The sequence below is a fragment of the Toxorhynchites rutilus genome, chromosome 2, assembly GCF_029784135.1.
Source record: "Toxorhynchites rutilus septentrionalis strain SRP chromosome 2, ASM2978413v1, whole genome shotgun sequence".
In the NCBI taxonomy this organism is placed as follows: domain Eukaryota; kingdom Metazoa; phylum Arthropoda; class Insecta; order Diptera; family Culicidae; genus Toxorhynchites; species Toxorhynchites rutilus.
Window position 1 is genome coordinate 335,315,147 of NC_073745.1, and position 13,253 is coordinate 335,328,399.

The following is a 13,253-nucleotide window of genomic DNA, read 5'->3' on the forward strand; positions in this document are numbered from 1 at the left end:
GAGTAACGGAATCTGGAATTTCCTAAGAACGAAGCGATTGTTCTTCACCCCGATGGGGTGTGATTTATCCGTTGCTTAGAATAGAAAACAAATGCTGAGGGTACCCGTTGCAAAGTGGAAACATATTGCTGCTGGAATTTAGCGCAAATAGCGATTCGTAATTAATAAATTGAAGCAATCTGTCACATTTCGATCGAATGGCTTTCTTCGCATTGAACTGCTGCGCAGTTCATCAAAAGACGACGCAAACAGCTGGGACTCCGAGCATCTGAAACCATCTGAAATGAACTCGTTGGAGATGAGTCCATTCACGATAAATTTTTTGCTCTGAAGGTCAGCTAGGGGAAGTACATCGCGCGCAGTGCGATGGAACAAACTATCCAGAACAGCAATAAGTAATTATCTCGAGAGATGATGATGGTGACGTTTTAACTACACCCACATGTGGCGGTTGGCGCTGTTTTTCCCCCCATCTCGTTGCTGTGTCATTGTTTACAGCGTCGAGTTGGACTCGGAATGTGTGCTAGAAGTGACGACTGTTCGCGTAGTCGTCAGTTACAATTTGCATTTTTGTTCTGACCGAGGAGTTGAGAAGACCTCTAGCAGCCGCTAAAGTTGCATGGTGTAATTGCCGTTGATCTGAACCATTTTTCTTCACGTTCCAATCGAACTTTTATTACTTGCCATAAATCTCGCAGGCTTCAAATGTCTCACCCGATGGCGGCCGATCCGGCTTGGCCCGGAATGCTAGTAAAAAAGGTCTGTAAATTTTAACCGTCTAATAAGCCGTTCGTTAGCAATGCTAAATCGTATACACCTTTCGGTTAATTGCATCTGTTAGGCCCTATAGAATCTAAGCCTCTCACGATCTCGGCTCGCCGGTTCTTCAAGCCTCGGCGCAACAAACGCTGCTGCCGGCGTACAAAGAGTGGGAGAAACCGTGAGAAACAGTTATTTAAGCGAACAACTTTTCAGCAACTTCTAGCGTTGAATCGAATGTTCTGCCAATCGTTGAGACAAGGGACGAAAGGGATATCATTAGTGGGCCCCGTGGGGATAATTTACATATCTGTGTTTTCAGACCGGATGCTGGGAGGAGATTGTGTCGCTCCGGGCGGAATAGACATTTCGTTGCTAAGCCAGAAACGAAATTATTGTGACAGGAAAAATCCAATAGATCACCGTCAGAAGTGATGCATTATTTGTTATTTTAACCGCCAAGAGCGACTTTGACTGCAGCAACACAAGCCTTACTCAGACTTCCATGAGCGGGGACTTTGGCGCTATATAAGTATGACTCATGATTGGCGCATACCGTCGTCGCCTTCGCCGTCGCCGCACAAATTGAGATGAATTTGCAAACGGAATATGTGCAATACCCCCATCTGGAGGTGGCAATAGGGCTCCAAAGTGCAATTCCTAGCTGTGTGTTGAGTTGTGTGTATTGGTACTGACGAGAGTGGTCGTGGAGTTTACCAGCCAGTGCAAACTGCATTCTTGGCATAGTTTTGTGCTACTATTAGCTTGCGTCGAAGCTGACGAAGTGACGATAATGACATGTTGTGATTGGACCGAAAATTGCCGTATAACTCATCGTATATCTGATGGATGGAATGGAATTTTGCTGTTGATTCTCATTCATCAGAAGGTACTTTGGAGGTCGCCGTTATTGGATAACTATAAAAAAAACTCTTCAGGATTTTTTCCACTAATGGCCATCACATGAACGAAATTAAGGAATACAGTCCATTTGAATGTCACTCTAAACATTCGTACAATATTGAATAATGTTCTAATTCATTCACAGCTAATCAAAGTCATGAAACAGTAGCGATTAGGACGAGATGGTATCTTAGTAAAGATATATTTTGGATCTATATTCAATAATTATGAATGTGCTCGGAAAGATATGTCAAACATTCCATTTTCTTCGTTGATGAATGTCTATACGATCCGTGTAACTGTACTAGTTGTTTGTTTATTGTGGAAGTTTAGCATTCTACATCCACAGAAATCAAAAGTTTGATAAAACCAACTTCAAAAATGTGAACTAAGCTACGAATGAAATATTCTCTATTATATTAGGCTGTCAAAAAAGTCCTGCGGTATTTTTTTGAATTTTCACTTGTTCATAAAATTAGTTACAATCATCTGTTTTAAGTCAAATATGCGCCGTTTTGTTCGATGACTTGTTCCCAACGAGATGCCAACTTCATAATACCCCTGTTATAGAAGCTCGCTTCCTTATTGGCAAAAAACTCGGATAGCAAATTTTCACAGGCCTCTTTTGTGGCTAACTTCTGACTACCTAGCTCGTTCGCCATGGACAAAAACAGGTGGTAGTCACTTGGTGCAAGGTCCGGACTATACGGCGGATGCAAAAGAACCTCCCATCCGAGCTCCCGGAGCTTCTGGCGCGTCACCAAAGAAGTGTGTGGCCTGGCGTTGTCCTGATGGAAGACAATGCGGCCTCTGTTTATCAAAGATGGCCTCTTCTTCATGAGTGCTACCTTCAAGCGGTCCAGTTGTTGGCAGTACAGGTCCGAATTGAGCGTTTGGCCATAGGGAAGCAGCTCATAATAGATTATTCCTTGACAATCCCACCAAACACACAGCAGAACCTTCCTGGCCGTTAATGAGGGCTTGGCCACCGTCTGAGCTGCTTCAGCGGGCTTCGACCACGGCCGTTTGCACTTCACGTTGTCGTAAGTGACCCACTTTTCATCGCCAGTCACCATCCGCTTCAGAAACGGGTCGATTTTGTTGCGATTCAGCAGCGATTCTCATGCGTCGATATGGTTAAAGATGTTTTTTTTGCGTCAACGTGTGTGGCACCCATACATCGAGCTTCTTTGTGAATCCAAGCTTCTTCAAATGGTTAATAACGGTTTGATGACTTATCCCCAGCTCTTGGCCGATGCTACGGCTGCTACTATGCCGGTCTTTCTCGGCTAATTCAGCGATTTTGTCGCAATTTTCGACGACAGGCCTTCCGGAGCGTGGCGCATTTTCGACGACCTCTACACCAGAACGAAAACGTTGAAACCATCGTTGTGCGGTGGAAATGGAAACTGTATCGGGTCCATAAACTGCACAAATTTTATTGGCAGCTTGAGATGCATTTTTGCCTTTGTCATAGTAGTACTGTAAAATATGTCGGATTTTCTCTTTATTTTGCTCCATATTTGCGACACTATAACTCACGAACGACTTAACCAAACAAAACACTGTCAAGGACTATATAAATACCTTTCCAACAAGCTATAGTATGACTCGATATAATGAATACAACTAGAACTACGCGCTTACAACGACACTTCGCGGAAATACCGCAGGACTTTTTTGACAGCCTAATATATTGTTATCAAATTCACATAACGGAAAATCACTCCAAGAGGCCCCTTTTCATGATGTTCGAGATACATTTAGTCGAAAAACAGGAAGTGGGTTATATCTATGGTATAACCGCAAGGGTGACGTAGGACTATCGTTGATTTAGAGATCATTTGTATGAAGTTGAATCTGAATTCATTCTGAATGAATGAATATTTGGAGAACTTCGAAAACGAGAGCGTTACGTTGGAGGCAGGTTTTATGCATCCAATATTGGATACGGAAATATCCTACTGATGGGGAAGAATAATATTCAGAAGCTATCCTGTTGATTGCGATTGATTGAAAACCAAATGTATTTGGTCACAGTGTTACATGGATAGAAAACATTCAATTAAACTCTTTCACATGAATATATTTTGAAAATTCCCAAAGGAACTGGCAGATTATTTTCAGTAACGATTAGATATTTCCACATTTTCCTCGATACTGGAAGCCCACCAGTGGTTAATGCCAACTCGATAACCACCTGTTAATAGCACTTGATTGAAACATATTTGGTCACAGTGTTACATGGATAGAAAACATTCAATTAAACTCTTTCACATGAATATATTTTGAAAATTCCCAAAGGAACTGGCAGATTATTTTCCAGCAATGATTAGATCTTTCCGGAACTTTCTCGATGCTGAATGGCATCCTAACGGAAAGAGTTCTGCGCGTGTATGTGTCGATCCTTCGCCGTCCACCTCCTCCAGCACGTTAGGCAACGATGTTGTCTTGTCGATGTCCTCACGAAAAATGAATGTGTCTCACCACCAGAATATCGCTTAAGTATGCTTTTTGTGTGTGATTGAATCGAGAGAAGGTGTGGTTTACAATGGCAATTTGGAAGGCAAACTAGAGGGGAATGAACTCTCTGAGCTCGGAACTTTCGGCGACTGAGCAATAATCGATTGCGGGCGCATACAATATTTTATACGGAAATATCCTACTGATGGGTAAGAATAATCTTCTGAAGCTATCCTGTTAATTGCGATTGATTGAAAAACCACAAAACCAAATGTATTTGGTCACAGTGTTACATGGATAGAAAACATTCAATTAAACTCTTTCACATGAATATATTTTGAAAATTCCCAAAGGAACTGGCAGATTATTTTCACTAACGATTAGATATTTCCACATTTTCCTCGATACTGGAAGCCCACCAGTGGTTAATGCCAACTCGATAACCACCTGTTAATAGCCGCGCGTGTATGTGTGTGTAGCGATGTCTTCCCAGGGAACCGTTTGTGGCATCACTCTCCTCCTGATAGATTCCCTTCTGGCCTAGGGTGCACAAACAGGCTCTTGGTGACACCGTTCATCCGCGCTTTCATGATAAATAAAGAGCTTCACCGCAACAGCGACAACATGCTCTAATCGCTGTTCAATTAGAACTGAGTGGATTTCCGAGCGCCGCTCGCTTATATACCGATTGGTGATTTCAATAGCCTGTTTTGAAAGCAATTTTAAGACTATTGAAACAAGTTTTTGGATCAAAAAGTAACAAGTATATAACGCGTAGACATTTTATCTTTCGAATGAAGTGTTTATCATACCATTTCGTTCAGTTGTTTAGGAGCTATTAACGCTCAAAATCTCGGTCTCCGGCGTAACGCTTTCGTTTTCGAAACTTTGATTTAACACCCCGGTATAGAAATGAAAGACGTAGTCCTACGTCAAAAGACGGGCGGGTAGCATCGGGGATATAACCGACTTCACCTTCAGTTTTAAACCTAGGAACACAGCTCTCACTGCTGGAAAATACATTCTTCTCATGCAGCTTGCAAAGTGTTGTACTGTTACGCCATTTTTAACTCTAAAATAATGCATGTTTAAACTTTGACTAGGCAGTTCATGGAGAAAGTGGTTCGGCGATGTCAGTCAACGGATGTCCCACCAGGAAGTGGTCAGGGGTGAGCGGGTTTAAGTCGCTCGGGTCCTCAGATATAGGTGATATTGGTCTCGAGTTGAGAATGGCTTCAATGTGAGTAAGTACAGTGGTGTATTGCTCGAAGTTCATGTTCGCCGTTCCAGTAATGCGCTTCAGATGGTACTTCGCTGAACGGACTCCAGCCTCCCATAAACCACCGAAATGTGGTGAGCGTGGAGGAATGGGATGCCACTCGATGGCTGATTTTTCGCACCAATCATCCCGTAGTGCCTTCATCTTCTGGGATTGGAACAGGTCGTGCAGCTCCTTCCGGCTTATTTTTGCTGCCTACAAAATTAAGGCCATTATCTGAAAATAATCTGGCACATTTACCTCTCCTTGCAACGAAGCGCTGAAGTGCGGCAATGAAGGCATCTGTAGTCAAATCGCCGACTAACTCCATATGAATCACCTTTGTCGCAAAGCATACAAAAAGTGCTACGTATGCTTTGTATGTAACCGTTGATCGCTTGTTGTGCTGGCGGATGTACATTGGGGCGCAAAAGTCCACACCCTTGTTAAGAAAGGGATAAACTCCTTCCAAACGAGATCTCGGAAGATCGCCCATCTTTTGTTGCATCAACACCGGCTTCGCCCGGAAGCAAATAACACATCTACGGATTATTTTGCGAACGACACTGCGCCCATGCAATACCCAGAATCGTCGTCGGAGAGCACTTAAAAGCATTTGTGGTGGAGCGTGAATCAGTTCCTCGTTGTATGAACGAATCAACGCATGCGTAAATGGATGATCCAATGGAAGTACGATTGGATGCTTCTGACAAACGGGCAGTGCAGCATGGCGGATCCTTCCGCCAACTCTAAGTACCGTGAACCTCGAAGTGTCGAGGAAAACATTGAATGGAATCAGCTTACTCTTCCGATGTAATTCTTGACCAACGGACAAACGATGGAAATCCACTGGGAAAGCTTCTTTCTGGACAATACTTGCAAGCGCCAGAGTAGCTTGTTCAAGTTCTTCGATTGATAACGAACCGTATCGATGTTGCCTATGTCCATTTGGACAAATGCGGTTGATGAATCGTAGAATCAAAGCTGTCATTCGTTGCATTTTCCGGAACTAACTTTCCACGGTGAAGAGGATAAGCATTGTTGGAGTATCGGAGACGGCGAGGTTTATTGATGAACCTTTCATCTCTGGAAGAGAATCTGCTGGTATGCTGTGGAACCTGCTAGGCCATTTTGTTTCATCTTGGTGTAAGAAAGTTGGTCCTGACCACCAGAGGGTTGATATTGACATTTCGCTGGGATGCAGACCGCGAGAAATTAAGTCTACAGGGTTATCCTTCGTTCCTACGTGCCTCCATTCCATTCCCTGAGTTAGATCTCGTATCTCGATAACTCTGTTGCAGACGAACGTTTTCAGGTTGCCAGGATCGGTTTTTATCCAAGAAAGAGCTGTGGTCGAATCGGACCAAGGAATGATTCTGGAAAAGGAGATTTGTAAATTGTTCTTGATGTTAGAAATTAATTGTGCAAGTACAAGTGCACCACATAGTTCAAGGCGTGGTATGGTTGGTCTGGCGTTCTTCAGTGATGCGACTCTTGATCTGGGTGTTAGTAGAGATACTGCGAAGTGATCATTGCTATCCATTACACGAATATAAACACATGCTCCATATCCCAAATTAGACGCATCACAGAAACCATGGAGCTCAATTGCGTGATGCGATACATGAGGAAGTACACAGCGCTTTATGGAAAGTTCTCCCATTTCGATGATTTGATTCCGGAAAGTAATCCATGGTTCAGCGACAGTGACTACCTCAAGCTGCCACAGTCGTTGTAGGCATATTTTTGAGCTGAATATAAGAGGACCAAGTAGACCCAACGGATCGTACAGTTTAGCTATGTCAGAGTAAACTGTTCGTTTGGTACAAGATTCTGAACTGAAGGTGATATCGTGGAGTTTTGTCAGGAATACGTCGGTACTAGGCTGCCAAGTTAGCCCTAAGGCAAGGATAGTTTTATCATCTTTGAAAAACGCTATCTGCTCAGAAGCTGCATTGGACACCCTTGTCAATAGCGCTGGATGGTTAGACGCCCATTTATGCAAAGCAAATCCTCCGGTCGCCATCATATCAATGAATTCTTTCTGTAAAGCCAAAGCCTCGTTTAGTGTATCGGCCCCACTCAACAAATCGTCGACATACAGGTCTTCACTTCCTGCTTTCGATGCAAATGGAAAACGATCTCTTTCATCTTTGCATAATTGCTCTAACGTCCGTGTTGCCAAATATGGTGTGCAGGCCGTTCCGTAGGTAACCGTTGCTAACTGGTATACTTCTAGCAAATCATTTTGATTCGATCGCCAGAATATATGTTGGTATTTCTGGTCGTCTTGCTTGGCACGAATTTGTCGAAACATTTGAGTGATGTCAGCTGTAAATACATATTGAGGAACACGGAATCTAAGCACTATGTCAGCGAGTTTTCGCTGAACGGTAGGACCTACCAGTAAGTGATCATTAAGTGACGTACCAGAAGTTGTATCTGCTGATGCATCGAATACGACACACATTTTTGTCGTAGTGCTTGCTGGGTTGAGTACAGGGTGTTGAGGCATGAAGTATCCATCACGTGCAGCCGGATCCCCTTCATCATGTGCCCTTAGTCCATATAATCATGCATAAATATTTATACTGTTCATAAAGATTATCGTTGTGAAAACCATGTCAAAACTATCACCCAGTGCATTTATGCTCGTCGTTATTGGAAGTCCTAGTTCGTATCGGCCATCCGGAAGCCTCCGATAGGTATTTACGAAACTATACTCAGCTGCCCTTTCGTCTTGGGTTAACTTACGTGACTCGGATATAGCCTACATTTTCCAAAACTGACTTATCTGTTTGCTCAAAGTATCGTTTGTTAACACTCCACAAAACTCGTTAGTTGTACACCTCGATTCTTCTCCGAAAACGGATCCGCCAACGACCCATCCAAATAAGCATTCTTTGCACCACAGCTTGCAGTCATCTGTCAACGAAAACGATTTACCGGTGAATAACTCATTGAAAACTTCTATTCCCAATAACATGTCTATTTGTTGTGGTTGGTCAAATACAGGATCTGCTAGTTGTATGCCTTCTGGGATCCAATTTGGAGGTAACTGAACCTGTTTAACTGGAATATTCGTCGTGATCTTCTTCATAACCAGAAACTGTAGGTTGAACGAGACATTCGATAGCACAATGGAGCGGATCGTTGCTCCTACTTTATGCTGGATCGATTGGGAAGCACCTGACACCCCTGATATGGTCATATTAATCTTTTTCTTGGTCAATCGTAGCGCTTGTACGATGTATTTTACATCGAGCCACAATCCAGCAAAATGCGACATTGAACGTTATTTCCGTATTCATCCTCTATTAATCCGACAGCGGTATAGAGCACGAATTGTCTTGCTTTGTAACTTGTCGAGGCAATAGTTTGCACAACCGAGTTTATCGATGAGGTAGGTGGATCAGACTGCATCTGTGAACTGCTTCGTAAATGTATTTCGTTTTGGGTGGAGAGATTCGATTCTTGTTCATGTAACACTTCCGACACGAGCTTGATTTACATTCGTGTACATGGTGTTTATTGCTGAAACAGTTCAGGCATATTCCGAGCGCTTTTATCTCACATTCCCACGACTGAACTTTGGAGAATTTGGTTTGATTATGAACGTATTCGATATATGACCACTCCTTTCAAAGGCATTTGATTTCCGAGTCACTTGATCTTGAGCACACAACACCTTTTTATCTTGCTCCATGCTCTCAAGACATCTGCATCTAGTCTGAAGAAAATCAAACAATTTATCCCAACTCGGCAATGTATTTGTAGTTAACTGAATCTCAAAGTCCTTTCTTGTTCGAGCATCTAACTTCGTGCAGAAAGATTAACCAACATTTGTTCAGAGAGCGAATCAATCTTCAATTCTAAGTTGGCCAGTGATCGAATGCTACAGGTTACTTCGTTTATCGGCCATCTTAGTAAAGTTCCCGATTCACGGAATTGGAATTGGTTTTAGATGAAACAATTGTGCGATGTGTTTATCCACCAATAACCTTTTGTTTTAATATTCAGAACACAGTGCTTTCAAAAGAGATGAAAAAGTGTCCTCAGACGACTGAATATGACGGGCCGCACCATTTTGGATAGCGGTTTTCAAATAAAAAAGTTTCTCACTTTCAGAAAGCAATTCGCGACGACATACAGTGGGGGAAAATCCTATAAGCGCACCTGGGTTTTCTGAAAATTCTAGATATATAGTAGATAAAACCATTCCTTTTTTACGTAGTGATTTCCTAATGACTAAATGTGTACTAACTTTGTTGTTTAAGTCATCATTGGTGCAAACATATTTTTTTAATAAAACATTTTTAAAATTATGGTGCGAAATTCTCATAAGCGCAACTGGCATTTTTAATATTTTCCCACCAATATATAAACATCTTGGCCATTTTTCAACACATCCTGGTAAGGCTGTAACGTGAGAACGAGTTAACCACAATCAGCTAAGCAGTGAAGTAGCGCAATTCAATTTGAAGCACGATGCCGAAAGGAAAGTTCTTGGACGAAACTGAGCGGAGATTAATAACCGAATTGAAGGATATTGGTTTAAGCAACCGGGAGATAGCAAAGAGGATCAATAGAGGAGAAACAGTGGTCCGGAATTTTTTCAAGAAGGGCCCAAAATATGGCATCAGAAGGAAGAATGAAGGTAACTGCAAAATTTCAAACCGCGACCGGAACCGCATCATTCAGCTTGGGGAGACTGGAAAATTTAATGCTTCGGAAATAAAGCAAGAACTGGACCTTCCCATATCCAAACGACGTGTTTTCCAAATTTTGCGAGGAACATACACGAAGAAGGCAAAGAAGCCAAACCTCACCCAAGGCACATTAAAGCAAGATTGGATTTCGCTAAACAGCACATGGATTGGAAGGCAGAGTGGGACGAAGTGATCTTTTCCGACGAGAAAAAGTTCAATCTTGATGGTCCCGACTGCTGCGCGTATTATTGGCATGATCTACGAAAAAATCCCGAAGTGAAGTTGAGCAGGAATTTTGGTGGTGGCGTTTTCAAGAAAAGGGAAGACTCCTATCGCCACTATTTCGACAAGGATGAACTCCGACAACTATGTAGAGCTACTGGACAGTGTTTTGGTGTCATCTACAGAAGACATTATGTACGACAACTTCATCTTCCAGCAGGATAATGCTGCCATTCACGTAAGCAAGAAATCATTGTCATGGTTTTCCGAAAGAAACATTCAGGTTATGGACCGGCCAGCTCGTAGCCCGGATCTCAATCCCATCGAGAATCTCTGGGGAATCCTGGCAAGGCGAGTCTACAGTGGTGGACGGCAATTTGCAACAGTTCGTGAGTTGGAGAGATGTGTAAGGGACGAGTGGAATAAAATTCCACATGAAATGTTGGATAATCTGATTGAGTCAGTGCCAAACCGTGTCTATGAAACTATTCTGAAAAACCAACCAAATATTGAATGCTGTCATTTTCATGTATAAATCGTTCTTTAAGAATAAAGTCTGATGTGCGCTTATAAGAATATCTACCTTGAAAACACGTTTTTCTCATTCTGAATAACTGTTGAGAATAGGATTGGAACTTTTCTTGGCAAGATAAACTTGATGTTCGAAGGTCATTAAATCCCATGAAAATATTTTGGAAATATATATCTAGTTAATCTTACAGCCAAAGTATACATGTGCGCTTATAGGAATTTCTCGCCCTGTATAAGCGCATTAAACTGACTCTTAAAACAAATCCAGTCTTCCAAAAGACCATTGAATCGAGGGAGGGGAATGTCTGGCAATTTGGAATGGCTTTGCTGTGAAGCAAACATCGATGATACAGGAGGATCTATTTCGCGAAGTTTCTTGCGAACGAGATGGCGAATTTGATCAAATTTGTCTTCTATTTCCTCACACGTCGAATGCCATGTTTCGAACTCTTCATCTTTGATCACTCCGTAAAGTTTCATCTCCGTATCCTGGAGTAACGTACGCATTGAGTCGACCGAATCCAGTTTATCTTCTAACATGTCTTTTTCTTGTTTTCTATGGTCGAAAGAGGTCACAAAAACTAAAATTTTTCCAACACGGGATTCAATCGATTCGATCATACGTGTATACGACGTCACAAAGGCCTTTTTTTCGGCCACCATGGTTCATTAATTTAGAACATAGCTAGTTGCACAATCTTACCAACTTTCTAACAATACCGATTTCACCTGGGCAACCTGAAAATCATCAACAACATGCATCTACCGGCAATCGAATCGAACTACGTCTTTCAGGAAGGGTGCCAAATCAGAAAACAGGTCACGTTTTTGTGAAATAAAGTTAACGTTAATAACTATTTTCACAGCGAACAAATTCTGATACCTTGCACACCAATGGAATCGGAAATTCTCTAAGATTCGTTTGATATACTATACAGTACAAACCACTAATACCTAAACAGTTTAAATTAATGAAAACTGGAAGCATTCTCATTTTCCCATACATTTGTTCTGCCGATTTGTGTGCATTCCCAAACAGAGCTGTCAATAACGAGCAACTGATACATTCGTTTCTGCACGTTTTCAACACATTTGGGTTGAATAAGCCATCCGCGATTTGAAGCCACACCACTTCTCGTGTGGTGGTCATCGAAAAAACATGGTTGCCGCAGAGCGTCGAGCGGGTGAGGATTGTTTTCTTGTAGGGTGAAAGAGGAGCAGGGAATAGAGTTTCTTTCTACAAAGGGTCCTCGGGGCTAGAGGCGGAAACCGAAAATAGAATAAAATGAAAACACAGATGCGATTGAGCTAGCATAACACAAAGAGCGAAATTCATGCCTAATGCTGATTTCACACACATACACACACAGCTCGATACAAGGAGAGGAAGTCCTCTGTATCGAGGTGTGCTACGACAAAGAAGAGCATCATACGAAATTTGTTTTGTGCTAGTGCGGTTATGGAAGAGTATCCAGAATTTTAGAATATAGATATACACTGCATTCATTTAGATAAACGTATATTTCATGAAAGTATGCTTTCAAATTCCAGCAGGGTAACCTCACTGTTGCATGTTGAGGGGTTCGATCACATCTTAAGCGGGATATAGGAGCAAAAGGGTTTATAGTTTGTGATCGATATCTGAGTGGGAAGAAGAAAGTCTGATGCAAGCTGAACCAAATAAACTCGAATCTTTCGAGTCTACTAAAGTAATAAAACATTAAATAGCTAAAAAGATATTACAAGAATTTTGATACATTCTAAAAGAATATTCGAAGTGATAAACAAGTGGATTGAATAATATAATTCCGTAGTTCTACGTCAAAAACTGCGGTCGTGTCCTAGATACAACCCATTACAATTTTTTTTAATGTTGATGCTGATTCATATAGCCTGAAGTGTTTTCTATCATATTATCTATTGGATGAGTACAAAAACTAAAAAACCTTGTCCACCCAAAAGCTTTGCGCAAAAAGCGTCGAATTCGCCTGGAGGCAAGTTGGCGAATATGGTTTGGTCACCTAAAAATCAACAAAATGTAACAACAATTATTTGTTTATCCTTGGTTGGAACAGTGGAAATGCCATTTTCATCAACACAGTAAATGTCACACGCAGGAAAACGATACTGAGCTCGTATATCTCCCAAAGTTCGAAAAAATAAGTCACAATTTTCTTTATTGAACGCCATTAATCGAGCCGCTGAGGTATTTTCTGGCTTTCTCAGAGATAACTTATGAGCCTTCATAAACATTTCAACCCATGTCCGTCCAGCGCATGTTCCTTTGAAAGGGTGCTCTATGCCATTTTTAACCGCAAACGAATAGGCAATTCTTCGAAGCTGGACCTAAATGTAGCTTTGAAGCGGCCTTTATTGAACGACGTATAATGAAATTAATACAGATTTAA

The 13,253-nt window shown here is 41.8% G+C and overlaps 1 protein-coding gene across 1 annotated transcript; it reads right to left on the bottom strand.

Annotated features, from left to right (window-relative positions):
• Positions 1 to 5,233: 5,233 nt before the first annotated feature.
• Positions 5,234 to 6,374, bottom strand: LOC129767122 (uncharacterized). The gene is made up of 2 exons (XM_055767743.1): positions 5,645 to 6,374; positions 5,234 to 5,595 (listed from the first exon to the last, which is right to left on the bottom strand). Exons 1-2 carry the CDS (start codon positions 6,372 to 6,374, stop codon positions 5,234 to 5,236), a joined length of 1,092 nt encoding a protein of 363 aa, XP_055623718.1.
• Positions 6,375 to 13,253: the final 6,879 nt, after the last annotated feature.

Bases quoted from the DNA above. Each gene is read 5' to 3' on its own strand.
- LOC129767122 (XM_055767743.1), bottom strand. From the start codon at position 6,374: ATGACAGCTTTGATTCTACGATTCATCAACCGCATTTGTCCAAATGGA. The intron at 5,596-5,644 runs GTAAATGTGCCA...TTTTGTAGGCAG, and splicing joins GCGCTTCGTTGCAAGGAGAG to CAAAAATAAGCCGGAAGGAG.